Here is a 16,360-nt window from a genome sequence, read left to right on the forward strand (position 1 = left end):
GGATACTGCGAACCAGCCACCAGCCATGAGCTCACTATTTTTGCACGTAATTCAGTTAATTAGAGCGTTCTGATCGAAGCCGGAAACAGTAAGGTTTTTTTTGTCGACCCGATGTTAGAAAGATCACCAAAGGAACTGGCTTTGGCAGAGACGGTGAAAAGCATGTAGAGTTGTGTTTAGACGCTAGCCCGTCGTTTTAGAACCTAGCTTTCTTCTCCGTCGATATGTAGTTCCGCGCGAATATTACATCATGGCTGGGTCTCAGTATTCCCAGACCTCGAGGTCACCACTAAAAACAAGGCTACTATTTATTTATTATATTACTATTGGGCGAATGATACATAGATGTTTTTATGGCGCTCCTGGGTGTTATTCTTTTTTAACATCATGACCGGCAGAACACTTAACGAGCACTCCGCGCCGAGCGGATGCTCAAAACAAGTCCCTAACCACCGGGGCGGAAGGGTAGTTCGGAACGCGGAAGCCTTCCGGATTCTGGAATCCGGAGGAATAACACTCTCATTTCTCCTCGGAAGGCTAGACACGTTTCCCAACACCCTTCCTGGTTACCGTGAACTGCTCTGTGACGATTGTAGCGGCACAATCGTTACAGCTCGGAGTGGTTTCTGACGATTTCTATTCTTAATCTCAATCTGCTGTCGCTTTTCTGTAGTCGTTGTCACTGAAACTACTGTTGTTCTCTCCGAGATTCCTGCCTGTTGTTCTGATTCCGCAGTTTCAGTTGGTGCGAAAAATTAAAAGTTTACGTGTCGTTCACGTCCAAATCGATTTTTTTAAAAATCAACATGGAACTCCAAATTGACCTTCCGAGTTCGTCAAAATGCACAATTAAGACTTCTAATTGATTAAAACCATCAATCTTCTCGGCCTAATGTTCCGATAAAAAATAGAATAAGAAATTGCGTTTTGTCCTTTCTGGTCTAATGTCACATACTCTTCGGACAGCCCGATCAAGGTCCTCATTGAGTCCTGTGGTCTTCATCAAAATGGTACAGTGCCATCGAACAGAATTTACAAAATGCAAGAAATCACTTTTATCCACGTCATATTGACACACTGCAAAATACAAATGGCATCATACTACACTATTATAGCCCTCTAAATTCTTTCACTAATCTGCACTTTCGAAGATATAACTTAAAATAAAACATTTTTTCTGACTTTCAGCGTCTATGTCCCGATTTAAAACTTTTTCTCCTAGGTTTAAAAAGTGTTGGGACACAGGACGGTCCTGCCAACCAACAAACTAAAATTATCCTACTACGCTTCTTCCCTTCGGAAATCTAGTTGTTACTAGTCCTGAATATTAAAATTAAGGAACTCGGTGGTTAGGAGGAAAAATGAAATAATCTCCTTCTTAGAGAGATTACCCAAGCCTTTCATGTCACCACAAAGTGATCAGTCGTCATAGTTGATAAAAAACAATCATGCAGGCAGGAAGATTTTAATATACAATCTACTCAAGCCTCTCTAAATAAACATGTGCCAGTCGGTCATATTTGGAAGTTTGACCTTGAGCAACGCAAAAGACGTGATTTTGTGTGAAATGGAATTTTTCAAAAATTCGAATTGAGCATGTCATGCTCAAGTTTCTTGCGACAAGTGAAAATATGAGAAAATAATATCAGAAGAATCGAACTAAAATCGCGAAAAATTAGTTGAAAAGCAGCGGGAAATTGCTGTTCGCAATTTCCAGACATAAGATTGTCATAAGGCATAAAATTAACAGAAGGCAGAGTGATCGCATGCAGAGAAGAAAACAAATAAGAAATGGACCAGAGTGCACCTTCGGTGGAAAGGTTGACAAGTGAAGTTGCCAATGGTTCAGCCCCAAAAACTTACTTCTCAAGTCAAAACTTATTCATATAAGCTCCTCGAGTTAAACTTGATTGCACCATTTATTCTAGAGTTACTTATTGATTTAGTTACTCAATTCTAGAGAGTGTGCCGGTATGTGAGTACCCAATTTAAGTTTCATGAGTGTGTTTTATATTGTTATGTTGAGGTAAGGTAAATTTTAGGTTGATCTATCTGAAATGGATCAAAGTTCCACTGTCTAATAAAAAAAAACTATACGGATTGCTCCGACCCTGTTTTTAACGGCGTCCGCGTGTTTTAGGTATTTTGAGACCTAAGTATGGTGACGTTCTTATTTTCTAGGGGGTATTTTGGTAGTGGCCTTTAAGCTGTAACAAAGGTTTTACTCTCATGTCGCAAGTGAACCGAATTGGCTCCGACCGTTTTAGGTAGAAAAACACAAGATATAGTGTCCCTGACTCTCGAGCCAATGTTTATAGGGCCTATTTTTTTTAAACCTCATTTGTGACTTAAGTAGGCGACTGTTACAATAATAAGTGTCTCTGAAGTCACTAACTAAAATCATAATGCAGTTTTATACATGCAACAAATTCTTTATTTTTCAAAACTCAACTTAAAGTTTTCTCATCAGTTTCAATTGCAAAATTAGTTGCTTTGTTTCTCATTTGAGTTTTTCTCACACTCAAAACAATTCTGAGATTTAACATCCTCTTTTTCGTTGCTTCTTTGTTTTTTTCTTTGTTCACCTTTTGTTTTCATCGTTTAGAAAATCTAAGACTTCTAAACTCTTTTAATTCTCTTTCGTTTTGCATCTTGTTTTTTTGGCCATTCGTCAATGTTCCATCTCCTCCTCCTGCGACATTGACTCCGCACTTTCAGTCTCCGTGTCTTGCAACACGTCGGTAGCTATTCTGACGCTGTTGGAGGCGGTCCTCTAACACTTCTGCTCTTCTACTCTTTGTTTTCAACAAGGTAGAGGATCAACGTTAGTTTCTCTGTTTCGGCAGAAGCTGTTGTGAAGGCAAGTTGTCAAGTTTCTCTCCAAGTCTTCCTTCAACATCCCTTTTTTTCGTCACAATCACTTGTCCTAGAAATTATCTTCATTGCGGTGGTTACTGCAATCCGATGAGTTACAAAAGCTCGTTTGAAAGCTCCTGCTCCAATATCCAGCTGATACGCACTGTACACTCTGCTGTGCTTCGGCATATGCTTCGTGGCATACACGTACAACAATGCAGTCATGTTGGCTCTGAACCAAGGCATCAGTCGTGTTCTGGCCCATACTTTTTTACTTCCTTCGGAATGTTCAAGATTTTGCACGTTGTCTCAAAAACATCTAAATCTTTTAGACAATCCAATTCGTGCAATTGCTCTTTCGTAGGCGTTTCTTGTCTATTGTTCTCTATATCATTAGCTTGCATCCATCGTATCGCTTTCATAACTCCCAATCTCACTATCGTTATGGGCTGTGATGAATCTGGTAAACCCATGGAGAGCAGCTCTCCACAGTGCCAGATCAACACCAGATTACTACGCCCGGGGTACCACCATGTTTGATGCCAGCACTGGCAGGGGAACTCATCATGTGTCAACATGATGCTCCTCCAATTACGCTTTCCCGACACTTCCAGTGGTGGTTCCACTTCCATCATCACTCGCTGGACTTCATCATTCTCATCTACTGCATTGTAATCCGTGACTGTTGATCCTCTTTGCTTCTGTCTTTAAAAGTCACTCAAGTTTACACTGGCGTATCCCATGAACTTCTTTCCCAGTATTGATTCTAGTTCCTTTTTGCTTCTCTCTGGAACTGCTGAGAACATTTTGCACAGTAACTTCTAAGAATTTTCCGACCTTCTCGCTAGTCTTACGCACTTTGGCACGAGAAGACTTGATCCAATATCGTTCTCGTACTTTTCACATCCACCGCTACGAAATACACTGGGTATCTGCTCTTGCACCTTGGAGCTCAAACAGGTTCCACTAAATAACTCACTCCCGTCGGTCTACGAAAAGTTTCACTGTGCCCGATCTTCATTTCCGACTCGATTGCTTCCCTCCACTTTCCAATATACTTTTGCTCGGTTTGCAAAACTCCCGGAAACACTTCTACACTGTTGGTCGTGACCATCTCATGCTTTTGTTCTAGTTTCAATAGTGACTCTTAAGAACCAAACATGCTGTAGAATCCTAGTGAAGCCACTAGATTCACTTCGGCTCCTCCATGGCAATCTGCAATTAATTCTGTTTCCGTTTTTGCTTTCATCACAATGTTCCCAAACAATATCGTCAATGGCTTGTGTTGTTTCTCCAGGCTCTTTACGCAATCCAACCAGCTGACAATGAGGGCTGAAAGAAAACTGACGGGTTCTAGTGAGTTTGAACAATTCGCTTCTGAAAGTTTTCCCGCTCAGCCACGGGGTGCAAACGAAAACTACTGAAAACTAACCGGATCAAAATAGGATTTGAACGAATAAAAAAGGGTTCTCGCAAATTAGAACAAATCCCAACGCACCAAACACGTCACCGGGGGTTCTCACGCAACTGGAATGGCCCCTTACTTGACGTAATTTTTTTTTGGTTATATCAAATAAAGCCAACTTAAGAAAAAACTAGAAATTTTTTTCTCAGAGATCTATGGGAAAAGCAAAATGAACCATTAGAGAGTCTTTGAAGAGTATGGAATGTTTTAAAGTTCTATCGAATTTGATTTTTTGAATCACAGGTTAAAACATTTTTTTTTGTTATGGAAATCTCAATAATTTATGAAATTTTTATGTTCATGGCTAGGGATTGGCGAAGTAAATGAGTAAATGTCAGAAACCAAAAGCTTCATGTCTTTGAATAAATCAGTAGAGTGAACGTCTTTTCCAGAAATTTGGGCGCCAATGTGAACTCCCTTTCTAATTAGATCTTATTTACTTGGTTATCATAGTGAAATTAATCATGTTTCCTCTGTGTTTTTTTCTTTTGTATCCTTCTTTAATTGTTTTGTGTTTGACTCCGTTGTATCTTCTTGTTTCATATATATTTCTAGAGTTGTATTTCAATTAAAGTAATATGGAAGAAAATGTAAAAATTAGAACAGCGAAATGGTCGTCAGGTTCGCAGACAGTCAAGTGAGGGTTAAAGAATTCCGAAATTAAAAAAGGAGAAGGTTTATATTTGAAGTTAAATGATTTTCCCTGACAAAAATTACAAACAAGATGTAAATAAAATTGGATTTTGAAAATGATAATTATGAATTAATTTCAGTGTCATAGCGAATTTTTTATCGATTGTAAGCATATTTGTACTCAAAACATTAAGAATGAGAAGACTATTGCATGCACAGTATAAACCGTAGAAAACTTTTTATTTTTTCTTTGTATTTAATGGTAATCAGAATGTCAAAAGTATCATAGGTACCGAGGTTACAGTCAGGAGTCCCTTCATCACGTATTCCAATCAAAATCCTTGGAATTTTCTAGACCTGGAGGTGATAATGATAAAAGAAGATGACAAGTGTTGATATCCTTGCAATTAAAAACTATAACATTCGCCCGGAATTACATATCGACGGAAAACAAAGCTAGGTTCTAAAAGGACTGGCTAGCGTCTAAACACAGCTCTTCATGCTTTTCACTGTCTCTGCCAAAGCCAGTTCTTTTGGTGGTATTTCTAACATCGGGTCGACAAAAAAAAACGTTACTGTTTCCGGCTTCGATCAGAACGCTCTAATTAACATAATTATATGCAAAACAGTGAGCTCATGTGATATTCGACCAGATTATTGGAACATCTAACTGGGAGGATTGATGTTTTTGATGAAATAGTGCCGTTACTTGAACGATCAGACAAATTGGAAAGGGTTAGTTTTGACTGACATGCTAATTTTTAAAAATTCGATTTGGACGTGAAGGACACGTAAACTTTCATTATTTCGCACACACTGAAATGGAGAAATTACATTAACAAATATCGTAGAGAACAGCAGTCTCAGCGACAACAACGACGGAACGGTAGAAGATTGAAATTATTGTTACAAATTGTCAGAAACCACTCCGAGTTGTAACGATTGTCCCGCTACAATTGTTACCGAGCAGCTCACGGGAACCAGGAAGGATGTTGGGATGACGTGTCCAGCCTTCCGAGAAGCAATGAGAGTGTTATTTCTCCGGATTCTGATCGATCTGATCGAAGCCGGAAACAGTAAGGTTTTTTTTGTCGACCCGATGTTAGAAAGATCACCAAAGGAACTGGCTTTGGCAGAGACGGTGAAAAGCATGTAGAGTTGTGTTTAGACGCTAGCCCGTCGTTTTAGAACCTAGCTTTCTTCTCCGTCGATATGTAGTTCCGCGCGAATATTACATCATGGCTGGGTCTCAGTATTCCCAGACCTCGAGGTCACCACTAAAAACAAGGCTACTACTTATTTATTATATTACTATTGGGCGAATGATACATAGATGTTTTTATGGCGCTCCTGGGTGTTATTCTTTTTTAACATCATGACCGGCAGAACACTTAACGAGCACTCCGCGCCGAGCGGATGCTCAAAACAAGTCCCTAACCACCGGGGCGGAAGGGTAGTTCGGAACGCGGAAGCCTTCCGGATTCTGGAATCCGGAGGAATAACACTCTCATTTCTCCTCGGAAGGCTAGACACGTTTCCCAACACCCTTCCTGGTTACCGTGAACTGCTCTGTGACGATTGTAGCGGCACAATCGTTACAGCTCGGAGTGGTTTCTGACGATTTCTATTCTTAATCTCAATCTGCTGTCGCTTTTCTGTAGTCGTTGTCACTGAAACTACTGTTGTTCTCTCCGAGATTCCTGCCTGTTGTTCTGATTCCGCAGTTTCAGTTGGTGCGAAAAATTAAAAGTTTACGTGTCGTTCACGTCCAAATCGATTTTTTTAAAAATCAACATGGAACTCCAAATTGACCTTCCGAGTTCGTCAAAATGCACAATTAAGACTTCTAATTGATTAAAACCATCAATCTTCTCGGCCTAATGTTCCGATAAAAAATAGAATAAGAAATTGCGTTTTGTCCTTTCTGGTCTAATGTCACATACTCTTCGGACAGCCCGATCAAGGTCCTCATTGAGTCCTGTGGTCTTCATCAAAATGGTACAGTGCCATCGAACAGAATTTACAAAATGCAAGAAATCACTTTTATCCACGTCATATTGACACACTGCAAAATACAAATGGCATCATACTACACTATTATAGCCTTCCAAATTCTTTCACTAATCTGCACTTTCGAAGATATAACTTAAAATAAAACATTTTTTCTGACTTTCAGCGTCTATGTCCCGATTTAAAACTTTTTCTCCTAGGTTTAAAAAGTGTTGGGACACAGGACGGTCCTGCCAACCAACAAACTAAAATTATCCTACTACGCTTCTTACCTTCGGAATTCTAGTTGTTACTAGTCCTGAATATTAAAATTAAGGAACTCGGTGGTTAGGAGGAAAAATGAAATAATCTCCTTCTTAGAGAGATTACCCAAGCCTTTCATGTCACCACAAAGTGATCAGTCGTCATAGTTGATAAAAAACAATCATGCAGGCAGGAAGATTTTAATATACAATCTACTCAAGCCTCTCTAAATAAACATGTGCCAGTCGGTCATATTTGGAAGTTTGACCTTGAGCAACGCAAAAGACGTGATTTTGTGTGAAATGGAATTTTTCAAAAATTCGAATTGAGCATGTCATGCTCAAGTTTCTTGCGACAAATGAAAATATGAGAAAATAATATCAGAAGAATCGAACTAAAATCGCGAAAAATTAGTTGAAAAGCAGCGGGAAATTGCTGTTCGCAATTTCCAGACATAAGATTGTCATAAGGCATAAAATTAACAGAAGGCAGAGTGATCGCATGCAGAGAAGAAAACAAATAAGAAGTGGACCAGAGTGCACCTTCGGTGGAAAGGTTGACAAGTGAAGTTGCCAATGGTTCAGCCCCAAAAACTTACTTCTCAAGTCAAAACTTAATCATATAAGCTCCTCGAGTTAAACTTGATTGCACCATTTATTCTAGAGTTACTTATTGATTTAGTTACTCAATTCTAGAGAGTGTGCCGGTATGTGAGTACCCAGTTTAAGTTTCATGAGTGTGTTTTATATTGTTATGTTGAGGTAAGGTAAATTTTAGGTTGATCCATCTGAAATGGATCAAAGTTCCACTGTCTAATAAAAAAAAACTATACGGATTGCTCCGACCCTGTTTTTAACGGTGTCCGCGTGTTTTAGGTATTTTGAGACCTAAGTATGGTGACGTTCTTATTTTCTAGGGGGTATTTTGGTAGTGGCCTTTAAGCTGTAACAAAGGTTTTACTCTCATGTCGCAAGTGAACCGAATTGGCTCCGACCGTTTTAGGTAGAAAAACACAAGATATAGTGTCCCTGACTCTCGAGCCAATGTTTATAGGGCCTATTTTTTTTAAACCTCATTTGTGACTTAAGTAGGCGACTGTTACAATAATAAGTGTCTCTGAAGTCACTAACTAAAATCATAATGCAGTTTTATACATGCAACAAATTCTTTATTTTTCAAAACTCAACTTAAAGTTTTCTCATCAGTTTCAATTGCAAAATTAGTTGCTTTGTTTCTCATTTGAGTTTTTCTCACACTCAAAACAATTCTGAGATTTAACATCCTCTTTTTCGTTGCTTCTTTGTTTTTTTCTTTGTTCACCCTTTGTTTTCGTCGTTTAGAAAATCTAAGACTTCTAAACTCTTTTAATTCTCTTTCGTTTTGCATCTTGTTTTTTGGCCATTCGTCAATGTTCCGTCTCCTCCTCCTGCGACATTGACTCCGCACTTTCAGTCTCCGTGTCTTGCAACACGTCGGTAGCTATTCTGACGCTGTTGGAGGCGGTCCTCTAACACTTCTGCTCTTCTACTCTTTGTTTTCAACAAGGTAGAGGATCAACGTTAGTTTCTCTGTTTCGGCAGAAGCTGTTGTGAAGGCAAGTTGTCAAGTTTCTCTCCAAGTCTTCCTTCAACATCCCTTTTTTTCGTCACAATCACTTGTCCTAGAAATTATCTTCATTGCGGTGGTTACTGCAATCCGATGAGTTACAAAAGCTCGTTTGAAAGCTCCTGCTCCAATATCCAGCTGATACGCACTGTACACTCTGCTGTGCTTCGGCATATGCTTCGTGGCATACACGTACAACCATGCAGTCATGTTGGCTCTGAACCAAGGCATCAGTCGTGTTCTGGCCCATACTTTTTTACTTCCTTCGGAATTTTCAAGATTTTGCACGTTGTCTCAAAAAGATCTAAATCTTTTAGACAATCCAATTCGTGCAATTGCTCTTTCGTAGGCGTTTCTTGTCTATTGTTCTCTATATCATGAGCTTGCATCCATCGTATCGCTTTCATAACTCCCAATCTCACTATCGTTATGGGCTGTGATGAATCTGGTAAACCCATGGAGAGCAGCTCTCCACAGTGCCAGATCAACACCAGATTACTACGCCCGGGGTACCACCATGTTTGATGCCAGCACTGGCAGGGGAACTCATCATGTGTCGACATGATGCTCCTCCAATTACGCTTTCCCGACACTTCCAGTGGTGGTTCCACTTCCATCATCACTCGCTGGACTTCATCATTCTCATCTACTGCATTGTAATCAGGGCGCAAATCCGTGACTGGCAAATCAGGGCGCAATGAGGGCGCAAATCCGTGACTGTTGATCCTCTTTGCTTCTGTCTTTAAAAGTCACTCAAGTTTACACTGGCGTATCCCATGAACTTCTTTCCCAGTATTGATTCTAGTTCCTTTTTGCTTCTCTCTGGAACTGCTGAGAACATTTTGCACAGTAACTTCTAAGAATTTTCCGACCTTCTCGCTAGTCTTACGCACTTTGGCACGAGAAGACTTGATTCAATATCGTTCTCGTACTTTTCACATCCACCGCTACGAAATACACTGGGTATCTGCTCTTGCACCTTGGAGCTCAAACAGGTTCCACTAAATAACTCACTCCCGTCGGTCTACGAAAAGTTTCACTGTGCCTGATCTTCATTTCCGACTCGATTGCTTCCCTCCACTTTCCAATATACTTTTGCTCGGTTTGCAAAACTCCCGGAAACACTTCTACACTGTTGGTCGTGACCATCTCATGCTTTTGTTCTAGTTTCAATAGTGACTCTTAAGAACCAAACATGCTGTAGAATCCTAGTGAAGCCACTAGATTCACTTCGGCTCCTCCATGGCAATCTGCAATTAATTCTGTTTCCGTTTTTGCTTTCATCACAATGTTCCCAAACAATATCGTCAATGGCTTGTGTTGTTTCTCCAGGCTCTTTACGCAATCCAACCAGCTGACAATGATGGCTCAAAGAAAACTGACGGGTTCTAGTGAGTTTGAACAATTCGCTTCTGAAAGTTTTCCCGCTCAGCCACGGGGTGCAAACGAAAACTACTGAAAACTAACCGGATCAAAATAGGATTTGAACGAATAAAAAAGGGTTCTCGCAAATTAGAACAAATCCCTACGCACCAAACACGTCACCGGGGGTTCTCACGCAACTGGAATGGCTCCTTACTCGACGTACTTTTTTTTTTGGTTATATCAAATAAAGCCAACTTAAGAAAAAACTAGAAATTTTTTTCTCAGAGATCTATGGGAAAAGCAAAATGAACCATTAGAGAGTCTTTGAAGAGTATGGAATGTTTTAAAGTTCTATCGAATTTGATTTTTTGAATCACAGTTTAAAACATTTTTTTTTGTTATGGAAATCTCAATAATTTATGAAATTTTTATGTTCATGGCTAGGGATTGGCGAAGTAAATGAGTAAATGTCAGAAACCAAAAGCTTCATGTCTTTGAATAAATCAGTAGAGTGAACGTCTTTTCCAGAAATTTGGGCGCCAATGTGAACTCCCTTTCTAATTAGATCTTATTCACTTGGTTATCATAGTGAAATTAATCATGTTTCCTCTGTGTTTTTTTCTTTTGTATCCTTCTTTAATTGTTTTGTGTTTGACTCCGTTGTATCTTCTTGTTTCATATATATTTCTAGAGTTGTATTTCAATTAAAGTAATATGTAAGAAAATGTAAAAATTAGAACAGCGAAATGGTCGTCAGGTTCGCAGACAGTCAAGTGAGGGTTAAAGAATTCCGAAATTAAAAAAGGAGAAGGTTTATATTTGAAGTTAAATGATTTTCCATGACAAAAATTACAAACAAGATGTAAATAAAATTGGATTTTGAAAATGATAATTATGAATTAATTTCAGTGTCATAGCGAATTTTTTATCGATTGTAAGCATATTTGAAGTAAAGTTGAATTCAATTCGTAAACAGTTTTTGAAGAAAATGACTAGGAAACCGAACAAAAAAATTGATCCAAAAAATCAATTTTTTTTTTCAGAATTTTTTGCGGAAGTTTTTTGAATTTTCTAGTTTTTAATTCCCAAAATTGCGCTAAAAACTCCCAAATTTTTCTTTACCGGGATGATTTTAAGTTTCCTGGCCTAAAACTACGCTTAAATAAGCTATTGCTCTTACTAATTGTCTTACTAATTAGCTCAAAATTAGACCAAAAATCAAAAAGTTTCAACCGGTTTTTTCTCGTCAATGTAAAAAAATTTTGATTTTTTTTAATGTCGTTTGAATCAAAATTTTTGTTTATGATTATCATTTCTGGTCAACCTGGGCGTTTGTAACCAAGCTGCGGTTAATTACCCCGTAGAACCGGCAATATTCCTGCAAGTAGCAACCTGACCAGGCTCCAAAAAAATCTGCTGTTGTATTCAGCAAGTTATTGATTGAAAGAGAACAGTTTTTTGGAGCAAAAAGTGTTTTATAATACGACTTTCATTCATGAAAATAGCACGATGAGAAAATTGCAATTTTTTTTCCATTTTTCCAGAAACTGAAGTAGTTTAAAACGAACTCTATCAATAAAGGAAATAAATTAGCGTTCTCATGCTCAACTCATATTTGGATTTGAAAAATGTGCCTCCAAAATTTGTTATGAAGCACTGTTATTCGTATTCATTTGTTTAAAAAAACCGTAATTGGCTCGGTAATCAATCTTTGTATGCATTTGAAGAAAATGGGCGTAAAGGACGTCTCCTTTTGAGGAATTGTGTGTCCTGATTCATGATTCATGACTCCTAAATTTTTTTTGTGAAATTAGAAATAAATTATTTTAACAATATGCTTTTCACTTTTTTAACTTAATTTATAGGAGGTGCTGCATGGTATAATTTTACAGTTTTGGCAGTTGGAGCTGACTAACCCCAAGTAACCTGAAATTGATTTTTTATGCTACTTCCTAAATTTAAATTTGAAATTATTTACCAGCTACATATACAACGCCAAAAGCAATATATTATGTCTGGAGGGAGATCCTAAAGAGCAATACTGCTCATCGAGCAGGATATCCTGGAGAGTAAAGAGAAGACAGTCAGCATCAAGTCAATTTTCTTTTGTTTCTGGAAAAATTATAATTTTTTTCTGCAACTTTTGTTCAACTAGCCTGTAAAAAGCCCCTGCAAAAAAAAACACTCACCTAGCCTGTAAAAAGCCCCTGCAAAAAAAACCTCAACTAGCCTGTACAAAGCCCCTGCAAAAAAAACCCTCAACCCTCTCAACTGTCCAAATGCAAAAGAAATGGAAACAAACATTTTTGAATAAGTGGTGAATTGTGATCAAAAAACAATAATTTACGATCACCTGCCGAGCAGTCAATTAATTGTTTTTTGATATATATTTTTGTTTTATGATCAAATGTTTTGTAAAGTTTTCCTTATCTTGGGTACAAATTTTGCGTCTCTTGATAAAAAAAAGTATTATCTTGGGCAGCTCGTCTTCGATGACCAGCTATTGTTTTTCTCGTTTATCATTTTCCGGGATAATCTAGTGCTGTTGCGGTTAGAGCGTAATAAATTTTAGTTCGGTGAATTATGTTTTAATCACTTGGCTTAACCCAAGATAGGGACAGATGGAAGTGCTTTTTCGAAATGCATATGTGCTTAAAATTGGTCCGTTTCGAGGTACCTTTGTTTTGTTCAGGAATTGACATTTTTGAACAAATGATTAGTGTTCTACAAAATTTTTTTCGCTGATCGTAAGTTTGAAAACTTCTTTTGTCCGGCCTTTTGTGGGTCTTCAATCATTTTTAAAACAAATATTGATTTTCCCTTTTGGCCTTCTCGTCAATTATATTTTCCTCATTCGTGACAGAAGTTTTTTGAAACCTTCAATTATTTTCTTATTTTCTGACTTATAACTATCTATGATAAATCACCGGAGACTACGTTTAAATGAGAACAGCATCTGGTTGCGTTGATATGTTGTAGAACAATTTTTTTCAATCTGTTTTAGTTTTTCCATTTCTCCCGGATAGATTATTTTTAGTGAAGCAGGATTATGGGTTCATGAATTAATAATTTGTTTCAAAACATTATCAATGAAAAATAAAGGATTGATGATCATAAGTTTTTAAACGAGCAAAACTGAATAGAAAAAAAAACGAAAAATAAATCACTCTCGATTGTTTATAAAAGTATTCTTTTTAATTCGAAAACATTTAATTTTAAAAATACAGACTAAATTGACGAGTAAATGATTGTCGAAGTTTTTTTGAATTAAAAGTTTTTACTGAGATCAAATATAGTTAGTAGCAAAAAGTTTGGACAGACAAAAATAACTAAAAAGAGCAAATGACCTTTTCAGACAATTTTTGCATGCAAAAGCTAATTTTTCAGGCAGAAAGTATGTCTCAATGTCCCTTAAAAAAAGAAATTGGCAGGCAAAAATGGCTCAAAATTGGCAGATTGCTCTTTTTAATTATTTCTGTCTGTCCGAACTTTTTGCAACTCTCTATACATTCCATTCAAATATCCAGCTCGAACACGTTATTAGCTGCAATTGAACAATGACAAGACAACCAGCGAAAACCATAGTGCCAATGAAAACCAGTCACATTAAAAACACTGAAGAGAATCGCCAACCAAAAATGCCACAATTTGGACAACTTGAACATAAGTGGTGACAAGTTGTTGCAGAGTGCTGCAGATTATAAAAATAATTCGCCATCAAACAACTCGAGAACGTCTATTCTTATTTCTACATCGCTTTTTAGAAGCCAAAAGAGCCAGGGATCTCTTTAACTATTTCTCCACATGGTAACTTTTATTAACGAATTGTCATTCCTAAATATTTTAATGCAACTTGTTAACCATATGAAATTTTTTTACCTATAGAAATTATTGCAATGGTTATAAGCATATGAGAGTTTTGTACTCACCGCAAAACTGCTCCTGATTGCAAAAATAGTTTGTGGTGATATATAAAGAGATCCAGGGCCACTAACTCGAAATCATTTAGATTAACCAATTGTCAACCGCGAATCATAAAAGCAGCAACTATATCACAAGTAGCCCAAAGAATCCAAAAAACCCAAATTTTGACCCCTACAACAGACGGAGCAATTATGAAAGGAACTAGAAATTGTGCAAAACGAAGGAAAAGAAGAATTAGTTCGACTTTCAAGCCGGTGGTCCAAGAACATGAAAAGAAATCTACTTCAGTCATCAGAAGACGATTACGGAAAAATGGCGAAACGTTTTCAAAGAGTAGCCTTACCGAAGACAAGCAGGAACAAAGCGTGAACGGCGCCGGTATTCCGACTGTTACTGCCTCTAATTCCTTAGGTTATCATTACAATGCGAGAAGAAAAAACATCCAATCTTCTGCCAAACTCTCGCTGGACATCGATTTTGGCGCTTGGCATCGAAATGTTTTGCCGACGTTGCCGCCTTTGGCTCGGAATCCCCAAACGGGAAACAGATACATTGAGCTGCCGAACCAATTCTACGTATTGAGTTGCGACACTTGTAAGGTGAATAACACAGTCTTAGTGGAGAATCATTTCGAGAAACATTTGAGATGGAAAAAAATGGAAGAAAAAGGACAGGATTTTAAGTTCAAATGGACTCAGTGTGTGGATCAAATTGACTACAACCAGTTTCAAGATTATGAACAAGTCGTCAATCACATTAGTAACATCTCATGTTTAACAAGTAAAAAAAAATCGGCTTCGTTGAGAATTTGAGAGTCTACGAGCAAACCATGCAACAAAAAGCTCTGCAAAGGCCAAATTCTTCCGAGAACAACGATTTGAAACTGGCTGATTTTTCCAACGAAACTTTCATACTAAATAACAAGACGGAGAATGCTGCTTTCCGGAAAGCGTATAAGGCGGGCAAAACGTGGATTTGCAAACCCAGTGGGTTGAACCAAGGCATCGGGATATTTCTGGTTCGAAGTTTAGACGACCTCGATGCGAATTTGAAGGATTGCAGCAGCAAAAAATCCCCACCCAAGAAAGAAACGAGTAATAAGTATGAAAGAATAATTCAGCGATACATCGATCATCCCTTGCTACTTGACAACAAAAAAATTGATATCCGAGCTTACATGTTGATAGCATCGACTGCGCCTTTCGTAGTGTTCTACCACCCTGGTTATCTGCGAACCTGCATTGACGACTATAAACTAGACGATAATAGGTCGCTTTTCCAGTTTTCTTCAACTTTTTTCCTAAAAATGATATGGAGTTTTATAGGAATTGATTAAATGGATTTTTGGATGTCAGAACTGTATCGAAATTTGTTCACTGATTAACACTTTAAACACGTTTTCTAAAAAAAGCAGTCAAGAAAACTGGAAAACTGCCGACAACAGCTTAATTGGCCACTTGAACAATCAATATATCCAGAAAAGTCATCCAAGTTACGAAAAGAAAAAAGATGACACAATTTGGAGCTACGAAAGAGCCAATGTGTATTTGAACCAACACTTCCTTGAAACGAAAGGAATTGAAGAAGATTGGTGGTACAAAGTAATCGAAAAGCAGGCTAAGCGAATCATGCTTCGCTGTTTCAACGCTGTAAAATCCAGATTGAAAACTCGAATCGGCACGTTTGAGTTACTGGGTTTCGATTTTATGATCGACGAAAAAATGAAAGTGTACCTAATTGAAGTCAACGTGCAGCTATCTTTGACAACTAATTGTCAAGTTCTGGACCAAGTTATACCTCCGATGGTCTATGAGTCAATTGACGTAGTGATGGAAATCTGGGAAAAGACAAGACGTGGAGTTCCCATTAATCCGATTCAGAGCAGGCGGAATATGGAAGTGTTATACAACGAGACTACTCAAAGCAAAGTTTGGACACGGAGTCAACAATCTGCTAATTAGGCAGCCAACTTCAGCAACGGTTCAACCTAGTTCCTAGAATGTTCCGGCGACAGTCTTTAAAAAATATATATTTTCTCAAATTGGTGTCGTTCCTAGAAAATTTTCTCAAAACCTAGAATGTTCCGGCGACAGTCTTTAAAAAAAACAAAAATATTTTCTCAAATTTGTGTCGTTTTTTCTGCCTGTTGTGAACAAAAAGTCTGAGCAAAAAAAATAGATTGTAAGCATATTTGAAGTAAAGTTGAATTCAATTCGTAAACAGTTTTTGAAGAAAATGACTAGGAAACCGAACAAAAAA

The 16,360-nt window shown here is 37.9% G+C and overlaps 2 protein-coding genes across 2 annotated transcripts in view; one reads left to right on the plus strand and one right to left on the minus strand.

The window, feature by feature from the left end:
• Positions 1-16,360, minus strand: part of LOC134855618 (kinesin light chain 1-like) — a 238,833-nt gene that overhangs the window by 191,129 nt on the left and 31,344 nt on the right. The window lies entirely within an intron of this gene.
• On the plus strand, positions 14,931-16,062 carry LOC134854988 (protein polyglycylase TTLL10-like). Its single transcript, XM_063871367.1, has 2 exons — positions 14,931-15,382; positions 15,513-16,062. Exons 1-2 carry the CDS (start codon positions 14,931-14,933, stop codon positions 16,060-16,062), a joined length of 1,002 nt encoding a protein of 333 aa, XP_063727437.1.

Source organism: Symsagittifera roscoffensis, chromosome 10 (assembly GCF_963678635.1).
Source record: "Symsagittifera roscoffensis chromosome 10, txSymRosc1.1, whole genome shotgun sequence".
Lineage (NCBI taxonomy): Eukaryota > Metazoa > Xenacoelomorpha > Acoela > Convolutidae > Symsagittifera > Symsagittifera roscoffensis.